The sequence below is a fragment of the Anser brachyrhynchus genome (assembly GCF_964034855.1).
Source record: "Anser brachyrhynchus genome assembly, chromosome: 10".
NCBI lineage: Eukaryota > Metazoa > Chordata > Aves > Anseriformes > Anatidae > Anser > Anser brachyrhynchus.
In genome coordinates this window covers 20175063-20189417 of record NC_137705.1, presented here as the reverse complement: position 1 = coordinate 20189417, position 14355 = coordinate 20175063, and the positions used below count along the sequence as shown (strand labels likewise).

Below are 14355 nucleotides of genomic sequence, written 5' to 3'. Positions count from 1 at the left end.
AAAATGTCTAATTATCAGGGAAAGTAAAACTAGCCTTGGAAAAACTAGAGGAAATATGAAGGAAAAGAATGCTTAGGAAGGTCTATCATTTTCTAGACTAGCTGGCTTATAAATGCTAACAGCAATCATGCCCTAACTATTTGTGTGTTTCTTTACAGGTCTGAAGGTGAAAGTTCAAGAAGCATCAGGTATGTGTGAATTGCATTTCAGTCATGTTGCCTTCGTTTGTCCAAGAAAATAGTTTATTTCAAAGCAAAACATTAGAAACATAAAATGGAAACATTTCAAAATTTTATTATTGGTTCTACTTAGAAGTTCCTTTATTCAACATACAGATGGCATGCTATATTGGATAAGTACAGTAATGGATAACATGGCATTCCTGAATTGTCTTCTTTACAGTATGGCTTAATTAAGACATATAATATTTTGGAAACTGGAAAATATGGTTTATAGTTGTCAATCAGAAGTGCATACTAAATACACTTTTGTATTAGCAAAGGAGCAAGCCAGATGTCATTTTTGGGGGGTGACATCTGTATTGGTGAAAAGGCCATGTGCTTGTTCTGGCTTTCTTAGTCTTTGCTTCTTTATCTGACAGAGAACCTTCATTGACTAATTGTTACAATACTCATTGTGCACTTGGAAGATTCAGATAATTTAGAGAATTTAGTGTAATTATCAGATACTTTAAAATGTATTCATTTAATATTTTCACATTTATTTCAAGGGTATCTTTTTATACTACCTCTGTAAATGTGGCTGTTCTGAGTCCAACTTGTAGAACTGGAAGCAGTGCTGTAAAATTTTACTGAAATTATGAAATTTCAGTACTTGAATCTGAAGGAGTCCCATGTGCAATAGACCATTTCAGTTAAGTAGATGCCTTGATGCACAAGAAGTGTGGCTGTTGACTAATGATGATAAAGTCCAAAATGTTGGCAGTGCATATTACTCTATGGATTGGTTTGGGGATTGTCAGGACTTTTTGTCTAATGACATTTTACTGCATTTTATTTCTTAAAATAAATAAATAAAAACAGCAAACAAAGTAAACAGAACCTTCACCTGCAGATTTAAAAATGCATTTCTGGCCCACAGGTATGCAGACTATCCCCAGAAACAGATGAATTGCAGAATAGTTGGTCTCTTATCAGAAAAACAGAACTTTGTAGCAAGTGATCAAAAATGCTCTGAAATGCTTTTTTTCTTACAGCAGATGTAAAAATCAGTATGGTATTGACCTGAGTAAAAGGCTGTGCAGGAGAAGTTGGTAGCATGTTCTTAATATACAGCAACTGAACTGGACAAAATTGTGATCTGCTAGAGTTAAGACTATAGTAAGATGCCTGTGTCTTATTCCTTGCTTATGACTCCTAGTAGTGTGGCCGATACACTTTTAAGCTATGGAAGGAGTGATTCTGACCAGGTATTGCAAACTGAAAATAAGTCCACTGGCATGTGATTTTACAGAACTGTAATTTGGATCACATTTCAACCTGCTTGGATTGGATGCATCTATAGAAAATGTCAGTGCTGTATACAGCATATTTCTCCTTTATACAGGCTTCAGGGTTATGATGATGAAAATCAACATCACATGTTCCTTATAGAAACCTGTCAGCAGTATTGCAGCATGAGTCTTAGGGCAGTGGTATAATCATCTCTTTTGGGACTGCTCAGAGAAGTAATTCTGTTATTCATTATGCACTTGAGTTATTCCAAGGCAAAGTTCCAAACTTCTGTGATGGTCTAAAATTAGGCTAATTAGGGGGATAGTGTTTAAATTCTGAAGGAAAGAAATCATCATTTCTACTCAAAAAAAAAAAAAAAAGGCAAATAAAATAGAATCAGTGTCTTTTGCCAGGTTGTTCATCTGAATTCTTGAAATAAACTATCCAGGGGGCTGCAAGCAGGTGGGAATCCAGGGATAAAAGGTACTATCTCAGCATTAGTTAGACAGATAACATAAGCTCTTAAATAAATTCGTGTGGTATGGTTGCAGTTAATAAGCACGAGTATTGTTTAGAATAGTAGTGCTCTCACTATTTAGAGTCTAGCAGTAGTCTGCTAGAGTAGAGTCTCACTAGCATTAGCACTTAAGATTAAAGGATCAATGTAGATAAAATCTGAGATACTTTTTTTTTTTTTTAAACCCTCTTTCTGCATGAGGATTGTTTTGAGATCAGATGAAATAAATCAGATCAAATAAAATTTGACATTTATTTCTCTGTCACTAGAAATCTCTGTCCTATGACCATTCATGGAAATGGTTTCTCACGTAGAAACAAGATCTTTATCTCCAGTATGCCATCGGTACAGGAGCAGCTGATTTAGAAATTAACTTTTATGTTTGCATTTCTAGCAGATGTGTACAGAAACAGATCGGTCTGTTGAATTCAGTATGAGTCAGAGCTAATAAATTGGAGTGACATGGATATTAACTTGTAGAGTAGGTCTACCCTGTGCTATGTTCATCTTTCTCCCTTACTTCCTGTAAAACATGCACCATTGTCAATCTTACTGAAATTTTTAATTCTTCTAGGCGGATCTTTTTGCCAGTTGTCTTGCCTCTGAGCCATAAAGAGAAGAATTAAGATTGTGAAGGGAAGCAAATAAGTATATCTCGTGGGGGTTTTGTTTGTTTGTTTCCTCCACCCCCATCCCTCCCCAGCCTGTGTTAAACAGCTGAGTTTGGCAGGCCACAGAAGTCTGAAGCCACATATCTTATACATAGTACTCGGAAACTTTGGGTTCAGCTCAGCTGGCTCTAGGAGTTGAGTGAGTACAATGCAACTCTTGGCCTTTGAGACTTTTTTGGGAATAACTGGCTGTTTTCATACTGGAATGGAATACACATTATCAGTGATGCCCTAGAATTTTACACTGTCGCTCATCTGCAAAAGTTATTGCCTTGGTGGATATGATTTCACTAGCTATATAACTTGTCATACAAATGTAAAAAGATACCTTGAAAGACATCTTGAAATCTAAAGATATCTTGAAATGCCCTGAAATTCAGTAAACAATGGATCTGACTGCGCAATGACAAGTGTGATACAGAAAAGCAATATGATTCTAGATGATATACTGAAATGATTACAAAGAATAGTTAGGTAGGTAATTATCTTGACTTTTTTTTTTTTTTTTTCCCCTTGGCTTTCTCATTAGGATAATTTATTGGTTTTAGTCACATTGTGCAAGATCTTACAATATGTTCTGCTTTATAATATTGTTGTACTATATTAAACTTGCATTGGTTTCCTTTAGTTGAATGCCATGTAACTATCAAGCCTAGGTATTTATGTTAAATCTATTACATTGATAAATTGCTTTGAAAATTCTACATTCTGAGATGTAATGAACCCATACACAGTGAGCTTTGAAATTGTCAGTATGATAGTCCTTTTTAATTAGCTGTCTTTTGTCCGTATGTTTTCAGTAGAAAATGCAATTTGTTTTACATGCAGTTTTAGTATTTAGTAGTGTGACTAAACAGTTACAGATAATAATGTATAAGTGTGGTATAATCTATCATATCAATGTTTGTAGCACTAGGATGTCTTAAGGCTTAATAAGATGTTTGTTTCTAGATGATGTTTCTCTTATCTTTATTATGGGCCCTGAACACTTAATGAACACAAAGCAACAGAATACAGGATTCAAGTAGGGATAGCAAAGAGACTCTGCAGATACCTTTTAGATCAGTAAGAAGACCCTTCAAGTAGCAAAATCCCCAAATCTGCACAGAAACAATACCTGTATTCTAGCTTTCATTGTTTCCCCATATTTCTTCTTAGAAGAGTGTAATGATTGCATGACCTATCGTTGGCTTAAAGACATAAGATTTAATTAACTGTTTCTGTATGTATCCCTTTGCTGCTTTTCTGGCAGTAAAATAGATGAGTGAAATTTGAGTTGACTGTAGCTACTCACCACAACTCCTCCATGATATTCTCAGTACAATTCAATTGTTGCTTGTCCCATCAGCCATCCTGCACAACGTATATTTTCAGTCCAACCACTGAATTTGACCTCTTTAGGTACTTCTTTTCCTTCTAAGTTGTGTGCTTTTTAAAGGAAAAATGAAATACAAAATGTAGTAATCTATAAGTAACAATACAGCATAAAAGCAGGTAGTACATGATGGCACCTGGAGTGAGGTATAAGGCTATTGCCAGAAAAGGTATGGTGTTCTATGAGTACCTGAGTAATTCAAGAAATAAGCAAAGGGGAGGTGGCAGGGGAGGAGGGGAGTGTGGTTTTACAAGAGAGGGAAAATAAATAAATAAATAAATAAATAAAAACAGTTGAAATATTAGTAAGGAGAAAACATCAACTAATTATTTAGCTGAACCAAAATAAAAGTCAGAGATATTCTTTTCAATATGTAAATGGATGGAGGATGTTGAAAGTTTTGTATGTTGAGGATCATGCAAAAAGGCTAATTTTCTGTGAAGATGCACATTAGATTAAGTGCAGAAGTAATAGCTTAGTTTATTTTAGAGCAGGAAAAAACTGTAGAATATCAGCCTGATTATATGCCAGGTGGAGAGTGGGAGAAATGGCTGTTAAACACCTCGATAAGCTTCAGTAATTGAGACAGAGAAAGTCTAGCAGGAAATAGACTTTTTTCTCCCTATTTTCAATGAGATCTACTTCAACTCTGTGACTCAGCCTCCTCTCTGATAACCTGCAAAGTACAGGTTTGGGGGAATTAAACACAGACAGGCTTGTGAAACTAATTTTCAAGATCAAATGTATTGCTCAACAATTTAAAAGATTTGGTGACTGCACATTAAGAGAGCCTTTTCTGGAAGCTTTTCATCATTGCATAAAGATTTTTCTACAGTTCTTAAGCAGTCCATAAAATGCTTAAAATCACCATTTGATACTAAATTAAAACAAATAAATAAAATCTCTTCAACCCCCCAACAGATTTCTATGTAAATATCAGGCTGACCCTCTACAATAGAGTATAATATGATTAGTCTGTTATTGTTTTAAAGAAAAGATGTTTGGACAGATACACAAAATTTCTGGTTTACTTCAGAGATTAAAGTCCAAGTCCCAGGAACACAGTACAAGCAGAAGTGCTTCATGCTGAAATGATACCTGACAGAGGAGGGAGAACAGGTGAGGTGAAGTACCTGACCACTGTGATGAGTTGTTCTGATTTCCATCCCAATGTCCTGCCCACTAGATTTAAGCTACTGCTTGCAGTATGCACCTTAACCATACATTGGGCTCTTGATGATATTTAAACGCAACAGTGTTACATGCTAGCTTTAGATAAAATTATAAAAGTACTAGAAGTTGATAACCATTCTGAAAAAGTATTATGTTCTGTGTAGATCTCCTTACTAATACACATCTGTTCTTACTAAGATCTTAGAGTTAAATTAAGCTGCTGTTAATAAACAACTGTAACTGCTTTTTCCAGCTATTCTTAAGGCTGATTTGTTATCCATTCCTGAAATCTTGTTCCAGCATTCCTGTTCGTATGCAGCCAGAATGTCTGTTCTGCCCTTCTGACTGCTAAGTCAATTTTATCTATAAGAGTACTGGAATGGATTGATTTTTCCTCTGCACTTTGTAGTAGAGTTACACCTTAGAAATAGTTTTGTGCAGTGACATTCAAAGGATTAGCAAAGCTTATTAAAATCAATAATTAATCAGTAGAATCCAAAGTGATCAGTAGTTTTTTTATAATCATGGATAATGTTATCTTGACTTTTCTGCTAAGCTCTAGCATTGCTTAGCACTTGTCTCTAAAAGGCTTTTTAAGTTTATTAATAGTTTAACTCTTCGTGCAGCTTATAATATGGCAGTTAATTTCAAGACTTTCCTCAGACGTAGCAGCCCTAGTGTTTGCTTGTACTGCTACCTGTTTGAGCACTCAGAATTTACTTTGTAACTGGGAGGGGAACTGAAAATAAAAACAAGTAAATTAAAAAAAAAAAAAAAGTAAAAACAGTATTCCACTGAGAAACATTGTGGTAAATGTTTAAATGATACTAAAAATGGGAAAACTGTCTTATGAATTATACATATGAAATACCATTCACGATTTCACCACTAGTGGAACTTATATTGAAATGAATTGATAATAAAATGAAATATGTATTATGTAATGCTACATGACTTGGATAGGATATGAATGTCTTTACAATACAAAGTGAATGTAGACTAGATTAAAGGTTATAGGGCTATAGTTCATGATTAAATAGGATTTTTTGTTCTCTTCCTTATTGCATCAGTAAGCATGGTTGCCTTCCTTCTTAACATGTCTTCCAGAGGCAGCTAGCGTGTCAAGCAGCATAACCGTCTTATTGGGTGTGTAAAGAGCAACTTAACTTAGTCATGTGTGCTGCTGGTTGGCATCAGTCCTCCATCAGCCTTCTGAGGAAAGTGACAAGCTTCTTTGGACAAGGAAATGGACAAATGGAAGTTTGGATGATGTTTGCAAGACACTTGCTAAGTTGGCAGAGACAAGGTGTACTACTTCATGCAGCCAGGTTAGCTGGAGTTTCACTGGTTTTAGTGCACTAGTTTCTGAAACCACCATGTGGGTCACATCCTTTACCCTCCTTTTTTCGATATACCATGAGCTGATTTCATTGGATATTTTGAACAGTTACAGAGAGCAGAATGTGGCCATATATGTCTCTAGTTGATGGGGGAGTCATTGTTTGAGCTCTGTAATACAGTGCTCACAATTTTTTTTACTTATGTTCATTTTACTCTAAGTGGAATACACTCTCAGTTGTGATGCTCTTTCCTTGAGCAATTGTATTCAATGTAACAAAACTTTGCATTGTCACTAGTGGCATTTTAGGCACTTGAGTTTTGGGAAAAGCATTATGAAAATTGATTGTAAACTGCAACTAGACCTTTGAGATTTCCTTGTGATACTGAGTGCCTTAATTTTTTTTGAATACCCATTTTGAGGTGTTTTAAAACTTCTTGATCTTCAAAAGAAGGTTGAGTTTGTACCTCAGCAATTGGTATAAGTGTTTCAAATTGCATACTGACTTACCAGTCAGAATATATTTCAGAAAAACAGCCCTTGCCAGTCGAGTATTGATACTTAGAGTGATATTTTACCATTGAGTGGCTAAAATAGTAGGTACTTTAAGTAGTCAAGTTTCAGAAAGTTAACATCGTTAATATGATTGAGAAGCATACCTGTTATTTTGTAGACCTTCTATTGTTTTTACATATCCTCAGTTGGAAGAAGAAAAAGAATACTGTTCTTTTTGAGACAGTTCAGTCACGAAACAAGCTAACAGTTCTATTTCTCAGGTGATAAAGCCCAAATCCCATTATTCCCTCAAAGTATAATGTGTAACTGCTTGATGATACTAGCTAGTAGGAGGAAGGTGGTTGAGAGGAACTCGTTTTAACCTGACAATTTTCAAAAGAAGTCCATTACTCTGTTCTTCAGATGGTAAGCGCTTTTTTTTTTTTTTTTAATCCTGTATTGTTTTTCAATGTATGAAGAATCTTAAGGGATATCATAATGTTTCATGACTCAAATAAAAGCTTCAGGCACTGTAAATGATTCTAAACCATCACGGCCATGGCACAAATTGTATACTTGGGACATATATACCTGGGACAAAACTTGAACTAAGCTTACTGTGTGTTGCCATTCCTGCCCACCCCCACTCCCCCCTTAAATAGGGTTTTCTTAAACTCAACTGTCAAAGAAATACAACAGCGTGGAGCTGGAAGGTGAATTAATTTGGAAAAGGGCTGACTTTTTTTTTTTTTAATAATGTGTAACTGGTTTGGTGTATCTTTGCAGTTTAATGATTTTTTTTTGCTTCAGTTAATGTGTTATAATAATATTTTGACTCACAAATTACTGAGATTCCCATTTTCTACCAAAAAGTAGAATCAAGTCTTGCTAAAATGAGATGCCATCCAGGTGGATAAACTAGCATATGCAAGCATCTTGCCTGAAATTATTTCCACTGGAAATAGACAGCTGTAATTTATGTAAGTTTCTAAGTGCTGATTGTGCTTAACAGAATTCTCTTGACAGTCTGGCAGTTGTTGAATTTGCAATCTTGAAGAAAAGACAAAGCTTTGTAAGTGGTTTCACATTAATTCAATGCAGCTAATTTTTATACTCAATTCTTGAAGGAGTTGTTCTTGTTCACAAGTAGTCCCATTGGTTACAATGTAAGATAAGGCTGGCTTAATGAGCAACATGTGTTCACAACTTCATTCAGTAAGTTGAGTGCTTGTAATGCCACAGGATTTATCTTTTGTGCAGATAAAGTAGTTTAAATTTCCTTCATGATTTTGCCATTCCATGCTTTTGTTCTTTTCTATTAGAATTCACATAAAATTCTGGCTAAATCTGGGGACTATAATATGAGAATAAAGAAAGAAAATAATGTAGAATATCTTTTTCTTCCTGTGTGCTTCATAATGGTCTTCAAGGGCTTTGGCTAAAGTTGATTCTGCAGCACCTGCTGAACTGCTCGTAATTACTCTGAATTCATTTCTACTCTACTACATGTCACTCTTGTCAAGACAACAAGGAGTAGCATGTATTTTTAGTAGAACTTAGCACACCTATTAGCTGTTTGGTGGGACAGTGAGAGCCACCTATAAGTGGGCTAGTGGTTTTAGCAAGTTGAAGAGCTCCTGCTTGCAGCTTCCATAAAATGATGCTTAGCTTTTTATCTGCCTTTCAGAAGATCACAGTGTGCTGTACTCTTCCAGTACAAACTTTCATTGCTCCTTGTTGTAGGCTGAGAGAGATGTGCAGTTCTGCAGTTGCACATAAAGCTGGCTGAGGAATTTCTGTTACAGAAAAGAGCTGTGACACGGTCCAAACAGAGCCTCGCTTTTGCGGGAACTTCAGAGGAGAATGCAGTATGATCTGAAGTTGGCTTAACTTATGAATGTAAAGTAGTTATTCTCTTTTCTTGTTTATTTATTTATAATGGAGACATTATTCCAGACAGTGCTGTGAGGACAGGAATGCAATATAAACAGAATTAACAAGCATAATTTTCTGTCCCCAACACTGAAAAGAGTCTAGAATAACTATTGGAAATCCATGTGTATGAGCAAACTGATAGGATCATGAGTTGGAGACACTGAGGTTTTTTAATGATTTGGCTCTATGCACTGGCAATAAAATCTGTGATTCACTGAACATAGTCTGTTTCTTCCAAAAGCATCCATGTATTCAACGTTTACATATAGGAGTCTAAGCTAATGGTACCTTAAAATCAAATAGAAAAGAGAACTTTCACAGTTTTTCTTGCTGATCTCATTGCTTTGCTCAAGTAGTTAAGGCTAAACTAATGCTATTCAACAGGATAGTACGCAGCAAAAATTTATTTTTTATTTATCCCCTTGCCTTTCTAATCTGTATTCTAGGCAGTTTTATGCCTCAGTGTAATTCAAGAATGATCCTTGGATTAGGACATAAGCATGACTTAAATACCTGATTCATCTGAGCTGTTTTAGTGATGCTTTTAGAAGAGTTCCAATAAGTGTAATTGTAAGTAAATGGAAGATGAAGTAAACAAGCAATGCTTTGCAAAAGGTGAGAACAGAATAATAAATAACATTGCAAGGATTGAAAATAACATTTTAGGTTATCACCATTAAAAAAAAAAAGTCCTTACATATGCATTATAAATTACTTGCTATCAGCTAAGTATCCTGTTTCAATCTTAGAATTTAAGACAAATGCTTCATTTGCAATGTAACTGGTTCCTGAGAACTACTACAAGAAATTTGGAGTTGGCAAATGTTAGTGTTTTTTGGTTAGGTTGTGATTGTTGGTTGTTTTTCCTGGAGTTCTTGCTCTACTTTCTGATTATAAAAATAAAGACACTTTTTAATCTTTTGCAGGGTTCTCAGTAGCTTTCTCCCTTTTCAGAGAGTTCTCAGAGGCTCCTAACTTGTGTTGCCAGTACACTCCCAATGAGAGGCATGGAAAATATAGCACTAACAGACTTATCTTTCCTAGTAAAAGATTAATATGGAAGTTCTTGTGCTAGTAGTGCTCGTGAAACCTGAATAGGACACAAGACTATGAAGTATTTGTGTTACGTGGAAGGAGAAAAGGAAGAACAGGTGCCAGTGGAAATTGCAGAGTCCTGCTGGTGTAGTTACCTTGCTTGCTCCAATGCTGAAGTCCTTAAACTCCTCAAGGAGAGGTTAAGCAAAAATACTTATTTTTGAAACCATTTCTTAAAACTTCAGTTTCTCACAAACATCAGAACTGTGGGACAGCAGGCTTGGAGTCTAAGTACGTAGTATCTCTGGAATAGCTAGAGTTCAGACTCCTTGAATGACTTCTCACTAACACCATCAGTAATCTAATTTGTGTTACTGAAGATGTAATCAGCTTTAACATTATGAAGTTGATTTTTTCCCTGTTGTAGGGAAAAAAATGTTTCCCAATCATAGGATTTTTCTCTGTTGTACTCCCTGCCAGTAGTTCTAACTTGTATGTATTGAAAGCTACAATGTCAGCCTGCTGGTTACCTTTGGGAAGTACTTTCAGGTTGATGTATGGGATGCACAAGATGAATCTGAAGAGATTTTTGTCCATGGCCTGATATAGACAACAATAAAAAAGGATTAGGTTTGTTGTGTGCCAACATAGTATTAATAAAAGTGTGTGTATGAATTTTAGAGTGCCACCTTTGTGGGGAAGTAAATGTTGTTATGGGACACAAATTATAGAAAAGAGAATTTCCAGTGTGTCCCATAGAGGAAACTTAAAGCTTTTTTTTTTTTTTTTTGGGGGGTGGGGTGGGGAGAGTACTGTTTAGTTACTAAATATATGATTTTTTTTGACAAAAACTGCTTAGAATTTTTAAATATTATTTTGTTTTAAAGTTGAAGGGCAACTTTTAATCAAGATCAGAACTGATTTTTTATTTACTAAAGCTTTTATCTTTACAAATGCAACAATATGGCTACCTGCATAACACTGTCATAAGAGACCAAGGAAGGTCAAGCATTTATTCTTGGGGTATAAGGCAACTTGGAATCTAGTTGAGTCAAATTCTGTCTGTCTTAATTACTAATTACTGTTCTTGTATCTTAAGAACATAACACTAACTAATTATTTGCATTTATCCTTCAAGCAGCAGTAAAATGTTTAGGGTTTTTAATTTGGGCTGTGAACAAATTTGTGGGGGTAGGGGGAAAGAAATTCTGTAGGTTATTTATACTGAAGGACAGAAAGGACTAAGTAATAAAAACAGTAGGCACAGACCTTTACGTTGGTGCATAGCAAAGACAATTGAATATATATATATATAAATTTGGAATACAGTGAACTTATCTATCAGTGGATAATTCATTTCCTATCACAGCTACAGACTGCAAATGAAATTATATCCTAGGTGTAATTTCCTCCAAATGCTGAGTTTCCTGTGGTAAAGAGAATAGCAGAAAAGGACAAAGGGCCTTAGCAGTGATGTGCCCGCTCTGTCACTTTTAATCTATTGCACATGTGGTGTGCACTTGAAGGCAGCCTTGTAAACTGATTAACCAAAGCTTATTTACAGAGGCATAACTACACTGAGCTTGGGTGAACGGTCACATATAAGTATAGATATCCTTGTATTCTGCAATATGGATGTAGAGGCCAAGGACTTCTGTGAGTTTTGTTATTACTTGTTCCTTTAGCATGCAGTCCTAATGGCTATCTTCAGCTATGTTGCTGTGTCTACCAAAATCACAGAAAGGCAGGAACACAAGATATCATCATGTTTGATATTTCAGCAACCAAATGTTGTATCAAGTGATTTCAATTTATATTTACGTTGTTCTATTTTGTTTTGTAAATGAAGCTGTAGATCTTGCTTTAACTTACTGAATGAATAGAAAGCAGTCTTTCGAGCACACTGCTTTGTAATGTAATGTAGTGAAAATTCTTAAGGATTCTGTGACTCCTACAGCAAAAATAATTAACTGAAAGTTCTAACCTTTTGTGCCTCTTTGCTTTACTCTGTCATTAGCTGTCTTCTGTTCAGATTAAGAGGAGAAAGTAAAGTACTTTAACGTGTCTCCATAATGGATACCGTCACTTGAGGAAACCCCATATTGATTCCACAGTCTTATCTTCTTCTGAATATATCTGTAAATAAGTGTCAGCTAGTCTTGACTAATTTCTGCCATCAATTTTGTCTCATTAGCTTCTTGTTGATTAAATCAAGTACATTACTTGGGATGCTCCTATAATTTATTTGTAATAGTGAACTTTATCAGTGGAATAAAATTCTTCCTCTGAATTTTAATGAAAGAAACGATCTCTGTATGCAGATAAAGAGAGTGGAGCCCAAGTTAATAGAGCTGCACTAAATACTAGATACACTTACTGTATGACAAGTAGAAAAATAGTCTCTTGAAGATAAATATTTACTCACTTGTTCCTGAGTATAGTCCATCTCTATTCTAACCTCTGTGGTGTCTGGTGCAAAAGCGATGAGTCGTATACTCAAGAACTACATTTTGAAGTGTTATAACGGTACACTTGGAGAATGTTCATTAGATATCTTCAGTCTTTCAGTTTCTTTAAGTGCTTTTGTTTATCATACAGTCAAGGGTAACTTGATCTGCAAAGCTTAAGGAATGGTAAAGACTGGAGCGTATCACATTAAAATAAATCTTGAACTCAAATTATTCCTTTCTTTCTAGATACTGCAGACCAATAATATGCATGATTAAGATGACAATTAACATTACTCAGTTTGGAGGGGAAAAAGAGTCCCTTTGTGCTCATGCAAACATCAAAAATCCAGCAAGAATTTATTTAAATCACCAGTTTTTTAATAAGCCCCTCAGCTCTGAGGCATAAATTGAAGAAAGTTTCCACTCTGTAATGAAGATGAGGCTTTCAGATCACATGTTGTCATTTAATATATGCTCAAAATGTACTAAAATAAGCTTGAATTGCCTGAGATACCACAGCTCTTTGTTTGTTTGTAATCTTTTTCTTCTGCCTATGGTTTTGAAACAAACTGCACCGAAAAACACTGCTAAGTAACCTCCTGACTGGTGCATGTCTTTGCCAAAATGACAATAGGCTTTTCAGATACACGGCTATTGAGGACTGAATTCAACCAAGATAACATTAGCAAGATACCTGAGCATTAGTTTGATAGTGCACATTATCTATTGTAAACGAGTATTTGACTTTTGAGAACTGGATCTAATATGACTATGAACTACCAAGTTATTTGTAATCCTGTGGCACTAAAATGCGCTGCAATTCCTGAAGTAATTGTGAATTAATTGGCATTGCTGCTTTGCATTAGAGCAGAAGCAATCTGTTTCCTTAGCGAATGATTTCCACAAAATCTTTTAGGTATCCTTTATATGTCCAAATCTTTTCACAACCATTTTTTTTTTTTTAACAGACTTTGGAGAAATGCATGAGACTATATGGAAAAGGGTGTTGTTATTTAATAATGTGCATGCTGTAGGGGAAAGAAGTACAGCTTGTATTGTTTTAGGATGCTGAAGAGAAACTAGTCAAACACAACTCACTTAAAAATGATAGCATAAATAGGACAACTTTTAAATCCTAAACCAGTCTCCTCCTGCATTTTGGAGATTGATCTTGCTCAAACTTCAACACAAATGTCCAATTTTCCATGCCTGAATTCTTAAGATATAGTTAGTTTTTTGCAAGTTTTCCTCTTGTGATGTTTTTTTCTGGACCCGCTTATGAAGTAGTACTACCCTCCTCTAAGGCTCAGCATAGCTGGTAGCTTACGTTAGAAAGAATTTATTCAAACCAAGAGCTACTAAGTGAACCAGCAGTTGATAGCTACTTGGCTTTTTTATAGCTACCTAATTACCTAAGTAACTTGCTTAGTAATCAGTGTTCCTTGGAGCTGGTAGAATTTCTCTTGGATGTGCTCATGAACTGATTAAAGTGGAGAAGGACTGAGGGGTTATGATGATGCCATAATTTCAGTGTACAGAATTTCGACTGGGTTACAGTTCAAAAGAAAAAGAGTTGAGACATGGGGAAAACCAAAGGTAGTACCTTGCTTCCTGATTTGCCATTGCATTTCTACTAAAACCTCTGGTGTCTGTCACTTTGCCCAAATTCCAACTAGAAGATTTTATCAGAGTAAGATTGATACTGTGAAGTGGCTCTGTCCTTGGAAGTGCTTGCTGTTTGTGTGCCATGTGCAGATGACAAAATGAATTATGGATGCATGGTGGTGGCGATGAGAATGAGATGCTCTTTGCTCTGTTTGTTATTTAAACAGCTGATTCTGTCTCAGATGTTGCACCAGCCCTAATGTGATCAAAATCAATTTGGTGTCCTCTTGCACTTGCTATTTAAGA

General features: G+C 35.5%; 1 protein-coding gene across 11 annotated transcripts in view; it reads left to right on the top strand.

Annotated features, from left to right (window-relative positions):
• Positions 1-14355, top strand: part of IQSEC1 (IQ motif and Sec7 domain ArfGEF 1) — a 344442-nt gene that overhangs the window by 69390 nt on the left and 260697 nt on the right. For 10 of the 11 annotated variants that reach the window (XM_080607008.1, XM_080607016.1, XM_080607010.1 and 7 more), the window contains exon 2: positions 159-188. The exons of the other annotated variant lie outside the window; for it this stretch is intronic. In XM_080607008.1, coding sequence (XP_080463134.1) covers positions 159-188 — 30 coding nt within the window. The remainder of the gene's footprint in view (positions 1-158; positions 189-14355) is intronic. 11 annotated transcript variants of the gene reach the window in all.